This window comes from Petaurus breviceps, unplaced genomic scaffold, assembly GCF_028583685.1.
Source record: "Petaurus breviceps papuanus isolate PSGF00001 unplaced genomic scaffold, PetGlider_PUasm1.0 38, whole genome shotgun sequence".
NCBI lineage: Eukaryota > Metazoa > Chordata > Mammalia > Diprotodontia > Petauridae > Petaurus > Petaurus breviceps.
The window spans coordinates 48,028,837-48,050,439 of NW_027186304.1; the positions used below are offsets into that span (position 1 = coordinate 48,028,837).

The 21,603-nt window shown below is 36.7% G+C and overlaps 2 protein-coding genes across 3 annotated transcripts in view; both read right to left on the reverse strand.

The window, feature by feature from the left end:
• Positions 1–21,435, reverse strand: part of LOC138170485 (desmocollin-2-like) — a 41,970-nt gene extending 20,535 nt beyond the window's left edge. For both annotated transcript variants that reach the window (XM_069099850.1, XM_069099851.1), the window contains exons 1-6: positions 21,018–21,435; positions 14,873–14,957; positions 10,002–10,201; positions 9,580–9,699; positions 3,253–3,408; positions 2,259–2,403 (exon numbers count right to left, since the gene is read on the reverse strand). In XM_069099850.1, coding sequence (XP_068955951.1) covers positions 2,259–2,403; positions 3,253–3,408; positions 9,580–9,699; positions 10,002–10,201; positions 14,873–14,957; positions 21,018–21,086 — 775 coding nt within the window. In that variant the 5' untranslated portion in view covers positions 21,087–21,435. The remainder of the gene's footprint in view (positions 1–2,258; positions 2,404–3,252; positions 3,409–9,579; positions 9,700–10,001; positions 10,202–14,872; positions 14,958–21,017) is intronic.
• Positions 1–21,603, reverse strand: part of LOC138170484 (desmocollin-3-like) — a 375,256-nt gene that overhangs the window by 124,528 nt on the left and 229,125 nt on the right. The gene's annotated exons all lie outside the window — the stretch shown is intronic.

The window sequence follows — 21,603 nt, forward strand, 5'->3', positions numbered from 1 at the left end:
TCCTTCCTTCCTTCCTTCCTTCCTCTGATCCAGGGGTCATTAAAAATTTAAAAACCATCCTCAGTGTAAGGGCCATATAAAACAAGCATGAGCCAAGGCTATAGTTTGCTGACCTCTGCTCTAATCCATAGGGCATAAACAGCTGCCAGACAAATCTTATTTAAACAATATTTTCTTTGCGTCATTTCCTCTGCTCAAAAAACTTTGTCAGCTAGTTAACACAGTAGGTAGAGTGCTGGGCCTGGAGTCAAAAAGACCTGAGTTCAAATCTGAGTTTAGCTATTCCCTAGCTGTCTGACTGTTGCAAGTCATTTAGCCTTTGTCTCAGTACCTACTTCATAAGAATCAAATTAGCATAGTGCCTGGTATATAGCAGGTCCTTCTTCCCTTCCTTCAAAAAACTTATATTGGCTCCCTACTATTTGCTGCATTTCCCAAATCTTTCTTGCTGACTTTGCAAGGCCTCCTAAAACATGGCTCTTCCCTCCTACTCCAACCTTATTTCCCATGAAATCCTTCACTGCGAAATGAAAGTATTAAATTACTCAGTTATTTTTAATATAAAGATTCTACATTTATTCATATCCCCATGACCTGGCTCATTTCCCTTCATCTAGAATGCCTTTCTCCCAAGGACTTCCTTTCAAAATGTTACTCATTCTTCTAGGCCCAAGTCACACTTCATCTCATACAGTCTTCTCTGATCATTCTAGCTCACTCAACCTTCTCCTGTCTCTGAATTCTTATAGTGCTTATATTCTATAATCACACTATTTGCAATGCTTAAAAGAATGTTATCTAGCATTATTTACAAATTATTACATGTACATTAATAACAATAATGACTAATAATCATCATTCACATTCAGATGCAGTACTTAGGGTTTACAGAGCTCTTTTCTTGGTAAAGTTGTTCAAACATTGTTAGTCACATTTTACATGTGAGGAAATTGAGGTCTAGAAAGTTTAAGTGATCATCTATTCTTTGTCACGTAGCTAGCAAGTGTAGGAATTTGTACACAAAACTAAGATTCAGGCTCCTGGACTACTAGGGTTCTTTCTACTATATCAGACTGCTTCTTGCCTTTATAAAATATTCAGTAGGAAGCTGGTGACCTGTACCTTCCTCCATTTTCACCACAGCAAAAGAAATAGAAATGGTCACCCTCTGAACTCCCTGGGCCTCACTATCAGTACTGTAATTGAATTCTCTCTCCTCTACATGTTGTCTTCCCTGTGAGAATGGAAACTACTGAGGGCATGAACTGTATCAATTTTGTATTTGTATTTGCAGAACTGAATAGTGTTCAGCACAAAGCACTTAAATGCTTTTTCATTCATTTACTGAATAAGCACTTAGCAGTAGTTATATTCTACTTCTGTATTCCTCAGAGAATCTAGCATGGTACTGTGTGTAACATACTCAACACTGAATTGAGCTTAATAAACCTATTATATTTTTAATCCAATACCATTTTTTAGAGTTTTGATTTCTGTAAGTTTATTGCTGTTGGGTAAAAAAAAAAACATTTCCTTTCATTTCTTCCAAGCACTACCGCTTTCAAGATTCAGAGGTTACCTCCTATTGCTAATATTTCAGTATTTGGTGAACACATACATACTTTATAACATTTATAATTTTGCTGATATTCTTATCCTTCAGTTTCTGTCTTTCCAAACTAAATAATGCAATTTAGGAGACAGTACCATTTGTAAGCTTCTATTTCCTTCCATCAATTTACTTGATGTTCTCTAGATAGTTTTAATTCAATTACATCTTTATTAAGGAATAGTAATGAGAGAGGGGGGGCAGCTAGGTGGTGCAGTGAATAGAGCACCAGCCCTGAAGTCAGGAAGACCTGAGTTCAAATCCAGCCTCAGACAATTAACACAAAAAAACCTTGGCCAAGTCACTTAACCCCAATTGCCCTCCAAAAAGCAAAAAAAATAAAATAAAATAATAGTAACAAGAAAGAAACACAATTCCAGTTATAGACTGAGAATTTTTTTAAAGAAAAAAGTTAATGTCATGTCTGGTAAACTCTGGAGTGCCCAGTATTTGTTCACTGATCTTACCAAAAGTCATTAAGTGAACATTCTGATTAATCAAAGAGTCCTTACTTGGGCCTCATGCCTCAGAATCATCATTTTATAAAATACATATTTTCTTCTAAGTGTATTTCCTTATACTTTCAATAATAAAGGTCATTGAAACACATTTTATCTTAACATAATCTGTTGTTAAAAGATATACTTACCAGGTCCACAATTTTCAAAAACTTCAAATTGATAAGGGTTTTCAGTGAAAACTGGAGCATTGTCATTTTCATCCTCAACTCTGATTTCAAGGGGTAGTGGAAGGTCTACAGAATAACCATCTGGAGTTGATGCATAGGCAATTAACTATTAAAAAAATTAAAAGGGGAGAAATAAACCATATCTTTAGATAATTAATATAAAATGTAATAAAACCTAATGACTCTAGTTTTAGAGATTACAAATATATTCAGAAAAGACTACACTATTAAAATGTATTCAATTTTTAGACTGGTAAGATATACATTTTTACATTTAACACACATTTATTTAGCATTTACAATCTATATGACACAGAAATTATGAAACTACATCATTATGCATAAAAATGGCTAGAATTTGTAAAGTCAGCAAAATGAACTATTACATGCTTTGTTTTGGTTAAGAGAAAAAATAAATTAGAAAAGAAATATATTTTTAAAATTTGAATATAAAATAAAGGTTTTTATCAAATAAAAAGTCCTTGAAAAATGAGAGATAATGCAAAGTAAAATTAAATTAGAAGTTATCAAAAGAAAAATAGTAATTCTAGAAAAAATGAATAAATTGGAACATGTTTTTGTATTTTAAAGTTATCTTCAAAATGGCCATAACAATTGAGTCATCTTAAGTTACCCCTGGATCTCTCAATTAGAAGAATTTAGATAAGTGGCTGGGTTGTAAGTTTTTTTTTTTTAATTCCCTCATATCAAAACTGCATTTTATATAGCCTGAAAGAAGAGAGATAAGAAGCTGAAAGATTCTAAAAGTGGTCATCCAATCTTTGTTTGAAGTCTTCCAAAGAGGGAGGTCATACTAAATTTCAAGGTAGCCCATCCTAATTCCAGATGGCTGTAAAGGTTGAAAAGTTTGTCTTTTCATCAAGTCAAAGGAAAAAAGAGATGGTCTGCCCAGTAAAGGATAACCACTGTAATTACACATAATTTTAATATGTACCTCATAAGATGAGCATTTCTCACGATCTACAGGGCGAGTAACAAAGAGATTTCCAGTATCTCTCTCTATGTAAAACAAATTTAAAGGGTCTTGATCAACTCCAGGTCCTCTAATTGAATAATAGACTGTGTAATTCTGTGCAGAGTCAGACTGGACCTATAAAGAAAAAAAATGAGTCAAGATAAAATGAGAAATGTCTAAACATACTTTTGATTAATATATTATCTTGTGAGTTATTACAACATTGTATTTGGTGGGAAAAGGACCTCAGTATAAAAGTGTCATGTAATAATCTGTAAGGTAATATGAATATAATACAGTGACAGCATAAAAGTAACACTGAAGATTAACAAATTATAATAGAGGTTAAGATGACAAAACTGAAAGGTTAGGAAGTTACCAAGTAAGAGTTGTACAGCAACATCACAGTTTGTCCAGAATGTCTGTAGAATTAAGATTCTAGATACCAGTAGTTAAACTCAAATAATTTTTTTTACTTCAAATTTCTTAAATAGAAAATTTCTAAAAAGTATTATACATTTTCCTTTCATTAATGGTTGTATGAAAACATGATGTCAGGTGAGAGACTGCTTTAGGGAGCCAGTTGTATCCACAAGAAAAATATTATAAATGGAATAGTAAGTGAATTGATTTATGGGAGAGTTAATGCCACAGGGCTCAAGTATTAATTTGTATCCAGCTTCACCAATGCCTTCAAAAATGACTTGAATAATGCCTCAACATCTGTCTATTACATCTTATTGGGTCTGGTGATATTTATGATATTATTGCAAAATAACATCAGCTGCTAAATAATCAGAAAACCATTCAGTTATGAATCTCTCTTATTGTACTATGTTGTAGATACAAAACATTTGGCTGTGTTTACTTATACTCAAGAAAATAACTCCAAAGAAATATTAATTTACATAGCACATTAAGGTTGGGAGAAGACTTTATATACACTAACTACTTTGATTCTTACAACACTGTGAGTTAGATAGTATTGGCAGGATTATCTCCATTTTGCAGGTGAGAAAACTGGAGCCCAAATAGGCTCATGATTTGCCAGTGGTCAAATGACTGGGAATCATGAGCATCGGCATTTGAACTCTCATCTTCCTGATACTAAATACAATGTTCTCTCCATCAGACCATGTTTTCTTACCAATTACTTCTTAAAAGTAGGAGTAAATATGAAATGTACCCCAGGAAATGGCAACGTCACCATCTTTTAAAAAATTTACAGAATTTAGAATTGAAAGGGTCCTCAGGGACCACTTAGTCCAACCTATACTTAAACAAGATGATAATAATAATAAAAGAGGAAACTCCCTATAATACTCCTGAAAATACATCATGAGGTATTCACTTGAAGAATTCCAGTGAAAGAAAACCCATGTGACTTCTTGAGGCAGTGATATCAAGCTGGTCTCCTTACAGTTTCCACACACCGTTCCTAGTGTTGCTAAAAAAAATGTATAATCCCTAATTCCACAGGATAGCCCTTCAATACTTGAAGATAATTATCAGGCCTACCCTACTTATCGCCTCCCCATATCTTCTCTTACCTAGGCTACATGTCTCTAATTCCTTCAAATAATTCTCATCTAGCATGACCTCAAAGCCTTTCATAATCCTGGCTGCCATCCTATGGATACCCTCCAGGATACCCTTCAATATTGTTCCTAAAATGCAGCATACAGAACTGAATGAAATACTTTGAATGGTGGCTACTTTAAAATAGGATTATTACATATATAATCCTAGACACATATGTGCTTTTTAACAAAGCCTCAAGTTTTTTGGCCAATGTATCACTCTGCTATTTCTTATTGAATTTGTAGTCTACTAAAACCTCCAGACATTTTCAGATGAACTGCTATCTAACCATGCTTCTTAATCTTATACTTTTTTGGACCCAGCTATAAGATTTTTCATTTATCCCTATTATATTTCATCACACCAGATTCAACCCAGTGATGAAATCTGCAGAGATCTATTTTGGATCCTAATTCTGTCATTCAAAATGTTTGCTATGCCTCTGTTATAGGGATATAAATTTTTAAGATCTTCCCTTCCCCTAGGTTAAGTGCACCTGGAGCCTGTGGTAGGAGGCTTGTTTTTCAGGAATGCCCACACTTTGGTGCTTTGTGATTGGACAGTGGGTCAAGAGGGTTGTTACATTCTCTGAGTCAGGAGAAGTCTATATAATTCCTGATGTGAGGCTTTGCTTTGGGGCTCACTTTGAGAAGTGTTGCATGATTTGACCAGATGAGACTCTGGGCAGTTGTTGAGAGAGCCCCCTGGCTTTGAAAACCCAGATGTTGATGCTTCCCTCTCTGGTAACTGTGATTATATATGGATGTATGTAATGGTTGGACAGTTTGGAAGCCTGTCTGCTGAAATGTTCTTGTAACTTATGCTTGTAACCTCTGTATATTCTGAAGTTCAGGGTACTGACCTTTTTCCCCTGAACTAGGTAAATGATATGTTTGATGGATTAAAGTAAGCTTGTTAACCCATTTTGAGTTGCTTTCCTTTAGAAAAGCAGATCTAAGAACCTGTGTTGGCAGCCACCCTGGGGATGCTGGGGTGCTTGCTGCTACAGCCTCCCATCTCGGTTCCATTTACAAATCTAATAAGCATGCCAACTAAAACTTTATATAAGTCATTGATGAAAGCTTTTAAAAAAATAAAAAAGCACAGAAACAAGCACAAATCCCTGGGGCACTACACTACAGACTTCCTTCTAAGTCTTTATTTCTAGTCATTTACAAAATTTGGAATCTATGCATGGATTTTTCCATAAAAATAGTATCAGAGTCATTGTCAAATGTTTATCTGAGATAAAAGCAATACAGGATACTTCTTTGCCCCAAACATAGCTTCAAAACAAGCATGCTGGATGCCTGGCCTCAGCTTATTCTGAGTGTTAGTTTTCTTGATATTCTTATTATAGGACCATATGATAACTTCATGTTCATTGCCTGCCCTTATTTCCATCATTTACAAATGTTATTTTGTCTTGTTTTCATCTAAGTTGACCTATGAGTATCCTGTAAATTCACTCTTGCCTCTTTGAACAACCTCACTTCCTCTGGGGAGTTATAGCTCTGGGTCTTTGGCATCGAGCTTCTAGGTAGTCTTCTCTCATGGAATTTTGGACCCTGGTATCCCACCTATCCTCTCTCTAAACCCTCTGAAGCATACTCTAGTCAAATCATGTGAGATTGTCCCCAGATTTTTTCACCTTCTTTCTCACAAATTCTAAGATGAAATGACCATTTTCCCCCTACATTGAATCAAAATCTAAAGTAGCCATAAACTCTTCACTGTCTCTATCAGTGTCTTTTGACTTCTAAGGAACACTCAAAACATAATATATTAGTGAAATTGAAAGGAAAACAATCACATCAACTTCTTTGTGAGCTTTGATCTGCTCTTTCTATACTGTGTTGAAGAGGTAAGGAGGAATATCATCGCCTGCCATTTCAAGAATATGCAATGACATTTTCTAATCCTAATTACAAAACTTTCAAATTATCTCTCAACAGTAGACATTTTTGTAATGATAATCAGTTCAATTTTTTCCCATTATCCTTCACAATGCTTGCCTTTTGACCTACACAGCATCTTTTGTACCTTTCTGTTTCTTCTCCAGTTATAGACCGCTATCCTAATTCAGGCCCCCACTCATTGCAATAACCTCCTTATTGGTCTCTCTGCCTCAAGTCCCTCTACTCTCCAACCTCTTCTTGCACAATGACCAAAGAAATCTTCCTAAAGCACAATTCTGATTGCTCCCATCCTCTAAAATCTGAATGACTCCCTATTACCTCTAGGATAAAATACAAATAAAATACTGTTTCATATTAAAAGTCCACTATAATTTGGTTCCAGCCTACCTTTTCAGCATTATCATGCATTCTACATACCAGGCAAATTACCCTGCATGCTCTTCGGTAGATACCATATTCTGCTTTCTGTCTCCTTGCATTTGCACATACTTTCCCTCCTCTTTAAACTGCATTTTCTACTTTGTGGCTCCCTTCAGGCCTCAGCTTACATATCTCTCCTATATAAAGCCTTTCCTGATCCATGCTCAAGCTGTTATTGCCACTACCACCACCACTCTGTACCCCCAGAAATTATTTTCTTAAATATGTTTTGTTGTATGTTATTACATAGTGATATATGTAAGACAAATGCCTATATAACATGTTTCTCTGTATGTGTATATATCTATACCTATATCCACTTATATAAGTACAAGTTTTTTTCATCATAACTGTAAACTCCTTGAAGGAAGATACAGTTTTATTTTTTATTTTCTGTCTCTATTATCTAATACAGTACCTGGAACATAGTAGGTGTTTAATAAATGCTTATCAATTGACTGGCAGAATACCAGACACAGGCAATATTAATATTTATATTGCTCACATCAGATCAAGATGAAAAGTCTTAGATGACATCATCATGATGGCATCTCATGAAATCCCTTTTGTAATAATATTACATAATCTTAATGTCATTCATCCAAAGATTGCTAACAGGATCTAACTCTCTTATTTCAATAAAAGACTTAAAATATTTCCAGAAATTAACTCATTATTGGAAGAGGGGTGAGGGAAAAGAATCCTACAACAATCTAACAATGAGTGCCTTTTCAGGGAACTGTATACCGCTAAGGTGATCTTTCATTCACTGGAGATATATAAATGGAAGAAATCAGAGAAAAAACAAAAAGAAAACCTTTTCCCATTTACGTAAGTGTGGAGTACCTTAGAAACCTCTAGGATGATTACATTTTCCCATCATTAAAGGTTTTAGTTTATGGGAACCCATACATAGCATTAAGACATGTAATAGCAGTCAATCTGTCTTTAATCTTTTTAAACCTGGGGGCATTTTATTCACTGGCACCAGCAAGGGCAAGTATTGTCAAAATAGACTAGTTTCGACAACACTATAAAATGTTTCTAAACATAGGGTATCCCCCGAACAAAGTTCTATAAAAGAGCCACAAAATCTTTCAGCCCATCTAGATTCCCCAGACTATGCGAGATCACACTTTAAAACACTGGAACCTCTATTTTCAAAGTGCCTACTGGGTCCAAAGAACTAAGCTCGGTACCATGATTCAAAGGCAAAAATTGAAGTTTCTTCCCTCAAGGAATTTATGTACTACTGCCTTCCAATACCATGCCTAACTTTGACATTCTATACTTACCCTTCAGAAAACACATATAATTCAAACCCAAACTCCTTTGCTTTCACAAATCTTTTGCTTGGGGCAGCCAGGTGGTGCAGTGAATAGAGCACCGGCCCTGGAGTCAGGAGGACCTGAATTCAAATCCGGCCTCAGACACTTGACAAAAAGTCTTTTGCTTTTCTGTTTGACATTTGTTCAAAGAAAACAACACTTTTGGATGAGAAAATTCCCTTATCACAACAGTACTCAAATTTAGCAATACAGCCTTACTGAGCTTGTGTACATGTACATACATATGCACACACACATACATAAACTATATTTGTGAACATGATTAGTATGTGCATAAATACATATCATATGTGTGTATACAAACACACTAAGATATCATATCTCAGCTTTCCAGTTTGCCAGTATATAAATACCCACAAACAAACACAATATACCTTACCATATCACTACCTAAATGTCATAATGGTTTCAAAGTTTATAAACCAAATAGGACTTTGCATAAGGGCTTTTGCTTAGCCTTTGCATATCTTTATACCTCCCTTCATATGCATCTTTGTTCTCTTCCCATTCATACTCTTTCTCCATCTCATTCTCTTACACCAAGATCCCAGGTTACCCTCCCCTAATTTCCACCCAATGTTTGTTCTCCACTGTGTTCTCTCCTTTTAAAAAATTATTTTCTGCTTTTCTCCTGTTAAGACACAGGATTTGGCTTTTCTATTCCCTGCCAATCAATAACAGTACTCTCTTTCTCTAGTAGACAATCAAAATGCATGGATTTAAAATTTTGCATTTTATTATTTGTAACAGTGTGTCCATTCTCTGAGGCTTTTTTCTTGATTTCTGGGAGTCACTCTCATACTATGAAGTTTCAGGTACCAAGCAATCAAGATTTTCCTGTATTATGAAAGATGGCAAAAAGTTTTCCAAAAAGAAAATCCAAAAATATATATGTCATGTGTACGTAATTACATAGGTCCATAAACACACGCCACACAAATAAAGAGGGCAGCTGTGATGGTCTTAAGTGATTGAAAAGTCAGTGTCCAAGTTGAAGGGATATGAAGAATTGTAGAATTAAGTAAAAATGTAACTACCTGTTGAAGAAGCATGGGGAAAGGACCTAAAGAGTTCTCCTGCAATGAACAAGGAATAGGAGCCCATCTCCTTTTGGCACGCTTAAGGACTGTTTCTATCAAATGTCTTTTCTTCAGTACCTGGATTTAGAAAACAGAGAAAATGCACATGTAAAATCAGTGGTAATTTTTCCAAACATTAGACTCTCCATAAGCAACTTGTCTCATAAGAACCAAGAATGAGATGCAAGATTGGTGAAATAGCGCAGGAATGAGATAATGGCAACCTGAAAAATCTGGCCAAAAGTCAACATCACCCAAGGGTACCACTAGGCATAATTTACTAATAAAGAGACAACATAATGATAAAAAGGAAATAATACATATTATACACATATACATACATACATATATTAAGAAAATACTGACACATTCTTTTATACCTTCTTTTGATATTCTAGTAGGACAACTAGATTCTTCTGTTCTCTTTTCTGTGTGTTGGAAAGTAGAACAGTAAAAGTTTTCTTCTCAGGAGACAACACAACAGTATCAGTTGTATACACTGAACCATCTTTGAAAATTTTGAAGTGAGGGTCACTTGAATAGATTATGTTTGCAGATGGAAGGCACTCATCTAGATTAACTGCAGGAGAGACAAATCACGATTTGTAAAAGAAAAAAAAAAGCAAAATATCTTTTACAAGAAATTATGTGGTTTTCTATAGCATAATGAGTTATTTGAAGATCATTCAATAGATAAGATAGAAAAGCTGGAAACTAAATTCAAGTTGTATAGTTCTCCTTTCTCACTGTTAACAAGGCACTTAAAAATGGTTCTATCTGTCCCTTATTGTTCTTTTTTTTTCCTTATATGCCTTATGTTGTCTTTAGCACTTTTTATAAGCTTCAGCTCATTTTGTATTTTTCCCCTACTGATATTATTCTTATAGTTCCATGGTATTTTTATATTCATCCTTAGTTTCATGATCCTTCTGCCGTCATTTATTCTTTTGAACTAGGTCTAGTGACTGAGCCTGCAATGGGACTCTCAGCTAAGGAAACTCTCAGCTATTGTAGGCTGGCATTCTTAGAGAGCTGCTCAGAGCACTGGGAGGGTGTATGACTTGCTCAGGGTCACACAATCAGTAAGTGGCACTTGAACCTAGGTTGGTAGAGAAGAGCAAAATCACAGAAGACTTTTAAAATTCAGTCAGATGGTGACAAAGTCATGAGAAAAGAAGAGAACTCTCACGTGCAAGAGGTTTCAGAGCTAGAAACAACAAAACTTGGCAACTGAACAGATGGAGGAGAGGCAAGAGTCAAAGTTAGTTGAGGACTTTGGTGCTATAGATGCATATGTGACATAAGGCAGGTAGAATGGTATAGAGAGAAAAGTGTGGAACTGTAAAGCAGAATCAAAGGGACAAATATGGAACATATATGAATATGCTGCAGTAATTGTGAAGAGCTATATTAATGTAAGTTAGTACAGCATGTGCTTCTAATGCTTCCAGGAAGTTTTCTGGAAGAAATAGATCAGTGGGACAATGGGAAGGGTAAGAAATATATGCAGGTGTACATTTTCCAATATCCCCAAGTTTTTTTTCTTCTTGGCCTTGAGGAGAAATTTGTGGGGAGCATTAAGATCACTATCATACTATTATTTTGGTAATTGGTATTATTGTGAAATGATATTCATTACTAATAGATATTAATAAGATGATGATGATGATGAGAGCACCACTTACTTTATTAAAGTGCCAACCAAAAAAAAGATCTTTTTTTTTTCCTAGTTAGAAGTTAGCCAAGAGTATTCACTGAAAAGCAAGTTTTCAGGGTAGCAAGTTAAGAATTTATCAGATGCTCTGTTTTTAGAGGAATGAAAATTTAGATGTCAAAGTAGAGAGTTAAAATCCCCCACTAATTCTTCAAAAAATTCTTGATTCCAATGATGTGACTATTCCTTCAACTGTTACCAGTAAAAGTCCTTCCACCCTATGCTAATATTTTCCCCATATTTTGATAAATTCTTCTTGGAGGAAAAATTCAAAGTCTTCTTCAAATTCTTTCAAATATTTCATGGATACTACTAGTACAAGACTTGGGTCATCTTGTTAACCCTGACTTTCACTACATGTGTGGATCACATACAACACAGATTTCACAATCCTGCTCAGTGCCCACCTTCACAATGAAGTCATGCACTTTAAGGTAAGTTCTGACATTGTGGAGGATAATGTCAAATTCTTCATAGAAACTACATGCCTCTTTATTATTTCCAACAGATATTGGTCTATAAGTTATAACTATCTTCATGGCAGTCTCTTACTTATGAGTACGCTGAAGTAAGATGACCAAGTGTCACGTGAAATTATTCCTTTTGATGCCTCTTGGCAAACACTGAATTTTTTTACTAAATCTATTTACTTCCCACATTATGTCCATCTATACAACTCCAATTTACTTATACCTTTCTGGTTTTATTTCTAGTGGCATATTACTGTTTGTATATTTACTTATAATGACACGCTGTTATTCAGTTCCACCATTAGAAGGTCAACTCATTGGTCACAGAACAAATATCCTATGTTTAGAGTACCAACAGTTAAATTAATGTCGGTAAGTATTCTAACAACTGTGATTCTTGGTATTCTCTGCTCCATTATCTATCACTGTGACACTTTAACTGAAAGCCTAGAAGAAGTGATTTAGGGCCAATTTGGATTTTTATTAGTTTCAAAGGTTATAACAGACAAAAAGCTCATCCTCTAGTTGCTATGTTGGTGATTACCTTCTCCACCTTAAGCTAGGATGTTCCTTGGACACCTGTTTACCCCTAGAACCATGCCTAAAGTTTCACTTTAGCTTGGGTTCTACTGGCATTCTTTGAGGAAACAAAATCAAAACTTCCAATTCATAGTGAGGTATTTGAGTGGGACATTTGTTGAAGTCTCACTTTACTTTTATTTTTTAATCTGGACCTGTTATTTAATTAATGTCAGGTACTCCCTGTTGAGCAACATCCTCTATCAATGCAGATAAGTACCTATTATAGACATAGGGAGTTGTCTATTAGACTAAGAAGTCAGTTGGCTCACCCAGGGTCACAGTTTGTATGTGCCAAAAGCTGGAGCTAGACCAAGGTCTTGTTGGCTCTGACATCAGCTATCCACTTCACCATAATTTGTTCCCCCACTACTTCAATATCTAAATGCTAAATATCTGGACATAACCTTCAATTGTGTATTGCTAGCAAAAAATCACTAATAATGATTCTGATTTTTGAAGCAATTTTTGAAGGACAACTGAATTGTTTAATTTATTTAAGATAGTTTCTAATTGGTTCTTACTCTTAATTCCAAAGATTAGTCATATCTAATAGGTTATGGCTCATTTTGGGCCTTGCAAAGGTCCTGACCCAATGACAATAAAGAAAAGAGGAAAAAAAGAGAAAACAAAATTCTCCACTCAGAGGACAAGTCTGGTTCCAACAGAATACCCAACAGGGAAAAGAGGCCAGAGCTGACTAAAACTTAGCCCTCATAATTAGGAGAGAAACTAACATGCTTTGTCTTGGCTCTTACATAAAAAGCAAAGACCTACTAGGAAGGGCTGGGGGTAGAAGTGAGAGGATAGGGTTTTGACCTCTCTATACAGTATGTGCTCTGCTCTAGACCCAGGTGTGCAGGCTGGGTTTAGTCCTGGAAATCCTCTGAATGCCTATAATATACCTAGGGAACTCTAACTGCATGTCTGGATGAAAAAGTTTCCAAAGAGTTCATGAAACACAGAGAGCACACAAAATCTTCTCAGTGAGCCCCTGCAGCAGATAGATCAGTATAAATGGATTTCTGAACTCACTAAGACAAACAGGTTAGCTTAAAGGAAAAAAAAACATTGTAAAAAGCTCCAAAGAGGTGTGGGTCTCCCCAAAAGAGACTGAGCAGTTGGGGTTATTCACTGGGGATTTCTAAGATAGCAGACAAACATTACGCTAAGGTCTTGCAGCCCATAAAGATCTCAAAAAAAAAAAAAAAGACTGGCCTCATGTCCACCTTTCCTATTTACATACCCAGTGATAACAAAGCACAGCCCTTTGCATATAGAAAGTACTTAATAAATGTTTTATTCATTTGTGTCACAAAAAGGCAAAAAAAAAAAATGCAGGTGAACTCCTATAGTACAGTCTAGGTGAAGTGTTAGGCACCATCGTCCTTTGGAATAGAAAAAATAATGAATAATACTTAATAGCCTTTAAGTGAAGTGAACTTTTTCCTAGAATAACATGTCTGAATTCAAATTATCTTTACAATGCCATAAAATTACATATACAAGAAAAATAAGTAAAATTAAATAAGCCCAGTGCACGTAGTGCTGGCCTCTAAGTCTAGAAGACCAGGATATAAGACTCATTTATGATTTAAACCTTCCCTGTGATCCTCCAGATGAGTTCTTGACCTCTCACTGTCCCAGAAAACTAAGAATGTAAATTACAGGACAGTTACTTATCTGTATTTGTAAAGAGAGTTTCCAAATTGAGAGTTCCCTATACTGATAAAAATCACAGGTCAGAATTAAATCCTCTCTTCCCCCTCAAAAAAAAAAATCCTCACATTGCATAGCCCTTGAGTTATAAAACACTCCTTCCAGCAATGTGGCAATGTAAAAATAATATTATTGTACATTTTACAGATGAGGAAACTAAGGTTCTGAAAATTTAAGTCACTTGTTCAAAATCACATGACTAGTAAAACCCTGAGCCAGGACTCAAACTCAGGTTTTCTAACTCCTAATCCCAGTGAAATCATCTAACACATTACATAAAGGGAGATTTGAGTTTACAGTCACTGACCTAAATCATACATGTATTTTAGATACTCTCCCCATGCTAATCAAAAGTTTTAAAAGTAATGTTTTTTCCTCTTCAAAATGAAATTTTTAAAAGGCAAAGTCATTTTTCCAAATCTCATTTACAAGGAAATATTCTACTACTAAAATTCTATTTTATTTAAAATTCAAAATCACCCCCCAAAAAAATACAACAACCCAAGTATCTAAAGACTTGTAGTTCTTTTAAAATAGTTAAGTGGTAGAGGGAAAGTAGCTAGCCTAGGAGATCTAAAATTTATAAAAGAGTACTTACCATGCCAAAAATTAATCCTTAAACTATGAAGCACAAAAACTTTATGAAAATTATATTCATTTAAATCTACTTCTAACTGGTTCCCATGCTAACTCCTTCCCTGCCTTCAAACATCATGGTTAAAGAAAATATATCAAATTATGGTTCAAGAAAAACTTCTCTTTCACTTACCTCTACCAACAAAAGTTTCAGCTTCAAGTTTAGAAGGAACAGAAAGTGTCACTCTTTTGCAGGCTTCACAGGAAAAATTCAAGACCTATAAAGAAAATCAAAATTAACTGTAGTTTGCAACTATCCAAAGAAAGGTCTTTCATTATTGTTCAATTGTACCTCATTATTTATGACCCCATTTGGGATTTTCTTGGCAAAGATACTGGAGTGGTTTGCCATTTCCTTGACAGCTGATTTTACAGATGAGAAACTGAGGCAAACCAGGTTAAATGATTTGCCGATGGTCACACAGGTAATAAGTGTCTGAGGCCAGATTTGAACTCAGAAAGATGAGTCTTCATGACTTCAGGCCCAGCGCTCTATCCACCATGCCACCAAGCTGCCCAATTCAATCATCTGAGCAAACTAAAATGGAAGAACAGTATTTGGGAGGGACATGCCTATAACAGTATATAGCATAATAAAAGGAAGCCCTAAATTCTTGTTCCCTCTTCTACTTAGTAGCCATTTGACCTCTAGCTATTCACAACCTCTCAATATTCCCATTTGTAAAGTAGAGATGTCTATCCTGAATACCTCACAGTGTTACAAGAATCATGAAAGCATGTCCAAAAATGTAAAGTGTTATAGAAATGTCCAGTAAAATGTAGTGCATAGTTAAAATGTGGATGAATGTGGAAGAATAAAAATCCATACAACAGTTCTTTATTTATAATTAGATTCCTTTCATGGTTAATTTTTTTTTAATTTACTGAATATGACTCTGAAGGAAATAATGCCTTGGAGGGCAGTCAACACTACCATGGTTTAGTGGCTGCTTACTGCCAGACACAGACATTCAGTGTCACTTTCAATCTCTCCATTTATATGAGCTGCCCCCAAAATCAGAACTAATGTTATGTTGGATACACACATGGGGATAAAACAAGACAGATGAGCCCCAAATATTTTGAAAGTTGAAAGTATACTAAAAAATTTATTGAATTTTGTTCTTTCTAAAAATGTATAGCCCTTTCTGACTTTTCAAAAACTTTTTCTTTGTTTTGAAAGTTTTGTAACAGCAACAAGGGCAGGGACTATTTACCACCTTGTCTTTGCAGCCCCAACTTGTAGCACAGTACATTGGCCCCAGAAGACATTCAATAAGTCCTTGTTGGATTGGCTGAGATCTGATCACATGAGCTGTGTGGTGCAGTGGAACAGGAGTCAGTGGGTGATGGATGCATTATTCTACCTCTCTGGGACTCAGTTTCCCCAAATGTACAATAAGAGAATATGAAGCTCTTCTAGTTCTAAAGAGTTATCTGTTCTATTTCTTAGAGAATCAGGAATACTTTAGTGTTTAATCTGGACTAGTGATTTCACTGGTACACAGAATGCTCCCTGGTAAAGAAATATCCTCCACTAATAAAGATCAAGAATTACTCCTTCGCCTTACAGTCTTAGTGGAAAGTGAGAGGTTAAGTGACTTAAGGAGAAACCATCACACAGCCAGCATGGAACAAAGTCCAGTCTTGAACACAGTCTCGAACCTACCTGGGGAGGCTGGCTCTCTATCTACTGTGTCTACTTGCCACTCAGTGTTCATTAAAGGAATTATAAACATCTTATAAGGTTCATAAACATCGATAAATACTTCAGAAAATTGTTTGTTTCAGAATCGGTATTCAACAAAGTCAATGAGTTTTCCTTCCCAAAGTGTATATACCACAAACCTACAATGTGTATTACCAACAGATTTAACTTTTCCTTATACTGTAACCTCTTAAGTTTATATAGTGTCCTCATTAGTATTATTTGCAAGATTGTTGCTGTTCTTCAGTTGTGTACAACTTTATCATCCCATTTGGGGTTTTCTTGGCAAATATACTGAAGTGGTTTGCCATTTCCTTCTCTGGCTCATTTTACAGGTAAGAGGTAAACAAAGTTAAGCGGCTTGCCCAGGATTACACCGCTAGTAAGTGAGGCAAGATTTGAACTCAGGAAGATGTGTCTTCTTAACTTCAGGCCCTATCCACTTTGCCACCTCTATGGGGTCTTTTTCCCCCTGTCTTTAGCCTCTTTGGGGCATAAGAAATAAGGGACATTTTTCCTATATAAAATTCCCTATACAAAAGCTCAGCAAAGTGGATTTTTTAAAAAGCTGTTTCATAGACCTAATTCTACCATAATTTAGCAATATATTAAATTACATGAAGCATTTCTACTTTTCAGTAAGCAAAGTTAACCCAAAAAACAAAAAATGGCAATTGTTTGAGCATCAATCATTATGCACAAAATAGGTTTAGCTTAGGCCTATAGCCTAGTAAAAAGTATTAAGTTCAGAGTCAAGATGGCCTGAGTTAAAATGTCCATTCTGATATTTGAATAGCTTAGTGATCCTAAATCAGTCAGTTAACATCTTATAGCCACAGGCAACTCGTTAGTACTTATAACTCATCTATGGTGGAGAGAGTTTACTACCCAATATATAACTGCATATGAGTATACAATATAGTATTCAGAATTATGCATGCATATCTTCTTTGAAGGGAACATATATCTTAGAAAAAGTGGAACAATCTCTCATATTCATAAAATTGTAGGCAGCTAGATGACTGAGTGGATAGAGCACTGGGCCTGGAGTCCAGAAGACCTGAGTTCAAATATGGCCTCAGACATGTAAAAGTTGTGTGACCCTGGGCAAGTCACTTAGCTTCTTTTGTCTTAATCCGCTGGAGAAGGGAATGGCAAACCACTCCAATATTTTTGCAAAAAAAAAAAAAAACAAACTAAAAAAACATGGACAGTATAGTCTAAGGGATCACAAAGAATTGGACACAACTGAATGACTGAACAACAATTATACATGGATTCTGGCTGAGAATCAAAAACTCAAGGGATCTCCTTTGGGCTCACTTTTTAAAGGAACTTGCATAAAATCTTTTATACTCCTAATACTTAGTTTCCTCAGCCATAAAAAATAAAGAGTTGTTTATAATAACTGTCTCTTATTTTAAATGTATATTTTTAGAAAGTAAGTTTCTGAAGCACTTTGAGCTCCTTGGGAAAGGTACCATATAATTAGTAATTAATGTTATTTTATAAATTTAAGAATAAGTTTCCTTCAGAGTCAATGAATGGGTATAATGGAAAGATTATTTGATCTGGACTCAAGAGAGCAGAGGAATCACCCTACTGCAAGCATTTAGCTGTGTGACCTAGGGCAAGTCATATAAACTTTCTGGGCCTCAGTTTCCTCCTCTGTAAAATACAGGGGCTGGACTAGAATAATCAAGGGTAGGGAACCTGAAACCTCAAGGTCACATGTGGCCTTCTTTTGGCCTTTTGACTGAGTCCAAGTTTTACAGAACAAGTCCTTTTATTAAGGGGATTTGTTCTGTGAAGCTTGAATTCAGACCTTGAGGCTGCAGGTTCTCCAGCCCTGGATGATCTCCAAGCTCCTTTCTAGCTTTAAAATGTTATGATTCTGATCCTCTTGATTTTGGATAGATATTGTAACTTTGTAAAAATAAATAAATAAATGCATATAGTTAAGTAGAGCAACAATTAAGGATAACTTTAGTGGGGGTTATTTAGGGCTTTTGGGTTTGGGTTTATGTGTTCCTTTCTTTCTTTGCTGATAAGGTCCCTGATCTTTTTATCAGGAGTTATTTTTCATTTTGTCTTGAGATTCTCTGGTGGTTTAATCCTTGACAGAGAAATCCTGAGCCAAAGCTAGGTGGAGAATGAGGTGTGGTCATTCTTTTGCTGTTCACATTACTCTTCCAATAACAAAACCTGTCATTGCTCAACTCATCCTAGCCAAAGCCACAAAACCTCAAAGATTAGAAGGCAAGCAGGGTTTGTGGGAAGAATTATGGGGTGGAGAACAGATCAATCTAGCCTATTCATATAGGGTAGACACTTGGCCAATAGCCAATTTTTGAATGTTCAACAAGAGATTGAGACTATGATTATATGTATTCTTTAGGAAATTCAGGGTTCAAACTAGAAACCATCAAAAGAATTCTCCTGAGTTTTCTCTAGGAAGAAGTAACAAACACTAGGCTTTGCTCACAGTGAACTTAAAGTCTAGTTGCATATGAATTCCTCCATATATTTGGAACTTTCATTCTCTTTCCCTCTTCTGTTTTCTTTATGTTATTCTTATTCACATCCCTGTTGTATCCACGGAGTAGAATATAAAATCCTTTTTAATGATAGGGATTTTTTTTCTTCATATCACCATTGTCTTCAACAGTGCCTACTGTATAGAGAGCACAATGTGTATTTGTTGAATTGAAATTGAATTGAACCCAAAATTTACAAAACACTGATTGAAATTTACAGATGAGTGAAAATCCACAACACTCACATATAATTAAATTACTCTTCATTTGCCAAATATAACATAATATAATAAACATAACATAACGCTAAATATACTACCTTTAACCATGGATAATGTTTCCAAATTATTATATAACAAAGAGGAGACATGGAGATTAAGATAATTGTTTGACAAATACTGCATGTTGCCAATATGTGACATTTTTATGAACATATTAAAAGCGTTAACTGAGATCTGACAACATTTCTGCACACATAATAACCACTCTAATGTGTACAAGCTGAAAGTTAATGCAAATTTTACCATAAAGATGAAATATATGATCCACACAAATGGTTACACATAGGAAAATCATTTATTATTTAGGTAGCTTTCCCTAACCATTCTAGAGTTACTAACAAGTTCCTAACAGGTCACACAAATATTCTTGTTTCAAGATTCAAAAAGTGGTGATGTGGACACTTTGTTAAGTCATAAGTAGATCGTACCTACTTGTTTAAAAAAAAAAGCAAAAACAAAAAAGTAGAGAAGTAGCTGAGTAATTTAGATGTGTGGCTGCTACTTCTACCTACACCTATTCTCCACTTCGTTTCCTCAATAATTGGCTCTTTTCCAAAATTATCCACAGGGATTTTCAGATGGTCAAATGTCACTTCTCAACCAGTCCTTCGCTGCTCTTTTTTTAGAATGTCCAAAACCCATTGGCAAAAAAAATTCACACAGGTCAGTTACTTAAGGCCCCGTGAATGCTCCTGGATTCATTCTCCGTTCAGGATGACACTAGTCACAAAGCCTGAAGCACCACTAGAAAAACAGCATTTCCTGAGACTACATCTAGACCGCCAAACTCCAGATCTTTCCGCGGAGCTTTTCTTTTCTCCTGATTTGTCCTCTAGCCCCTATTAATTCTACCAGCCCGTCTCCTTTCTCTTCCAGCAGGCTCTCCAAGTCACCTTCAGACCTCAGCTCACCCCAGCATCTGACAGCCACTTTCCAAAACCGCACGAAAAGAGAATCACTAGTGGAAGTTCAGAGGAAGGGATGGATGGTAACCTCACTTTAGAGAGGAACACCCAAATCTCCACAGCTACTCCTTCCCTGCGCTCCCCGCCCCGCACGTTTGGCAGTGACCTAGAGGGAGAAGCTCCCAGAACCACTGCTACACTTTTGGGAAGAGGGGTAATAGTAACCGCTGTGATACCCGTCAAACACCTCAAGCAGCAGTCCCTGAAACCCACCCCTGCCCCCCGATTCATGGGCTGATTTAGTGCCAAAGCAAGTAGAGGTCGTCAAGCAGCAAAGGGCAGTGCACATCCGTACAGCATAATTAGTCAGAACTCTCTCCAGAGTCAGAGTTCCTGGGTTAAACTTTGACTCCTGACAATTACTACTTAGGCAAGTCATTTAACCTCCCTGGCTCTCAGTTTTCCAATCTGCACACAGAAGACATGGCACTATATGGCTTCAAAGGGCCCTTCCGGCATCTAGGCTCGGACACGCGCTCTTCCACACCCTACACCTAGAGGCCACAATTTGGGATGCAGATGCTTTTATCTCCAGGTACTTAAACTGATTAAAATCTAAGGAAGATTCCCGTTAGTCTCCAGATTGAGAAACCCGGTTCTAATTCCTCTCCTTACACCTGCCCTCCGATCTTCTCCAAGTCTCACCCCTTCTCCCTTCCCCAATTCTCTCGCGGGTCCCCGATTCCAACGCCACAGATCCATTCCCTGGCAGGTCTCCCTGGCTGGCTTGCTGAAAGAGCGGTGTTCGCACCCTGGCAGGAGCGCGCTGACCCGCAGCCAAACTCACCAGGAGGGTCAGTAGGAGCAGCCGGCAGCCGGCTGTGATCCGGGAGTGCCCCGGCCCGTTTGCGGCCATCCGGGCAGGATCCAGGGATAGAGAGGACTCTGAGGCGGAGGGGAGAGGCTGGGGAGGGCAGGCAGGTGGGTAAAGTTAGGGTCGGGTGGTGGCAGCAGAGGGTGGGAGCCTGGGCTGGAGCAGGTGTAGGTGCTGCTGCTGCCACGGCTACTGCCCAGGTGAGAGTGAGCCCAGGAAGCAAGAAGTGGCTGTTGCTGCTGGAGGAGGAGCACCAGGGGTGTAGCTTTTCTTCCTAGTTTCTCTTAAGCTACCAACCGTCTCCGGCCTTTCTGCCCAAGGCGCTTTTCTCCCCGACCCAGGGGTGGGGCCTCAGCTTCGGAAAGACAGAGAGTAGCCCCTCCTTTGCATTTTCTCCTCTCTTCCTGACACTGAGAAAGCCACAGGTGGGAACTCCCTTTTGCTGCCACTTACCTTCAAAAAAAAAAAGGTGGTTTTTTTTAACCTGCCATGTTTTTTTTTCCCTCAGAAGAGCGCGCGCACGCACACACACACACACACACACACAAACACACACACA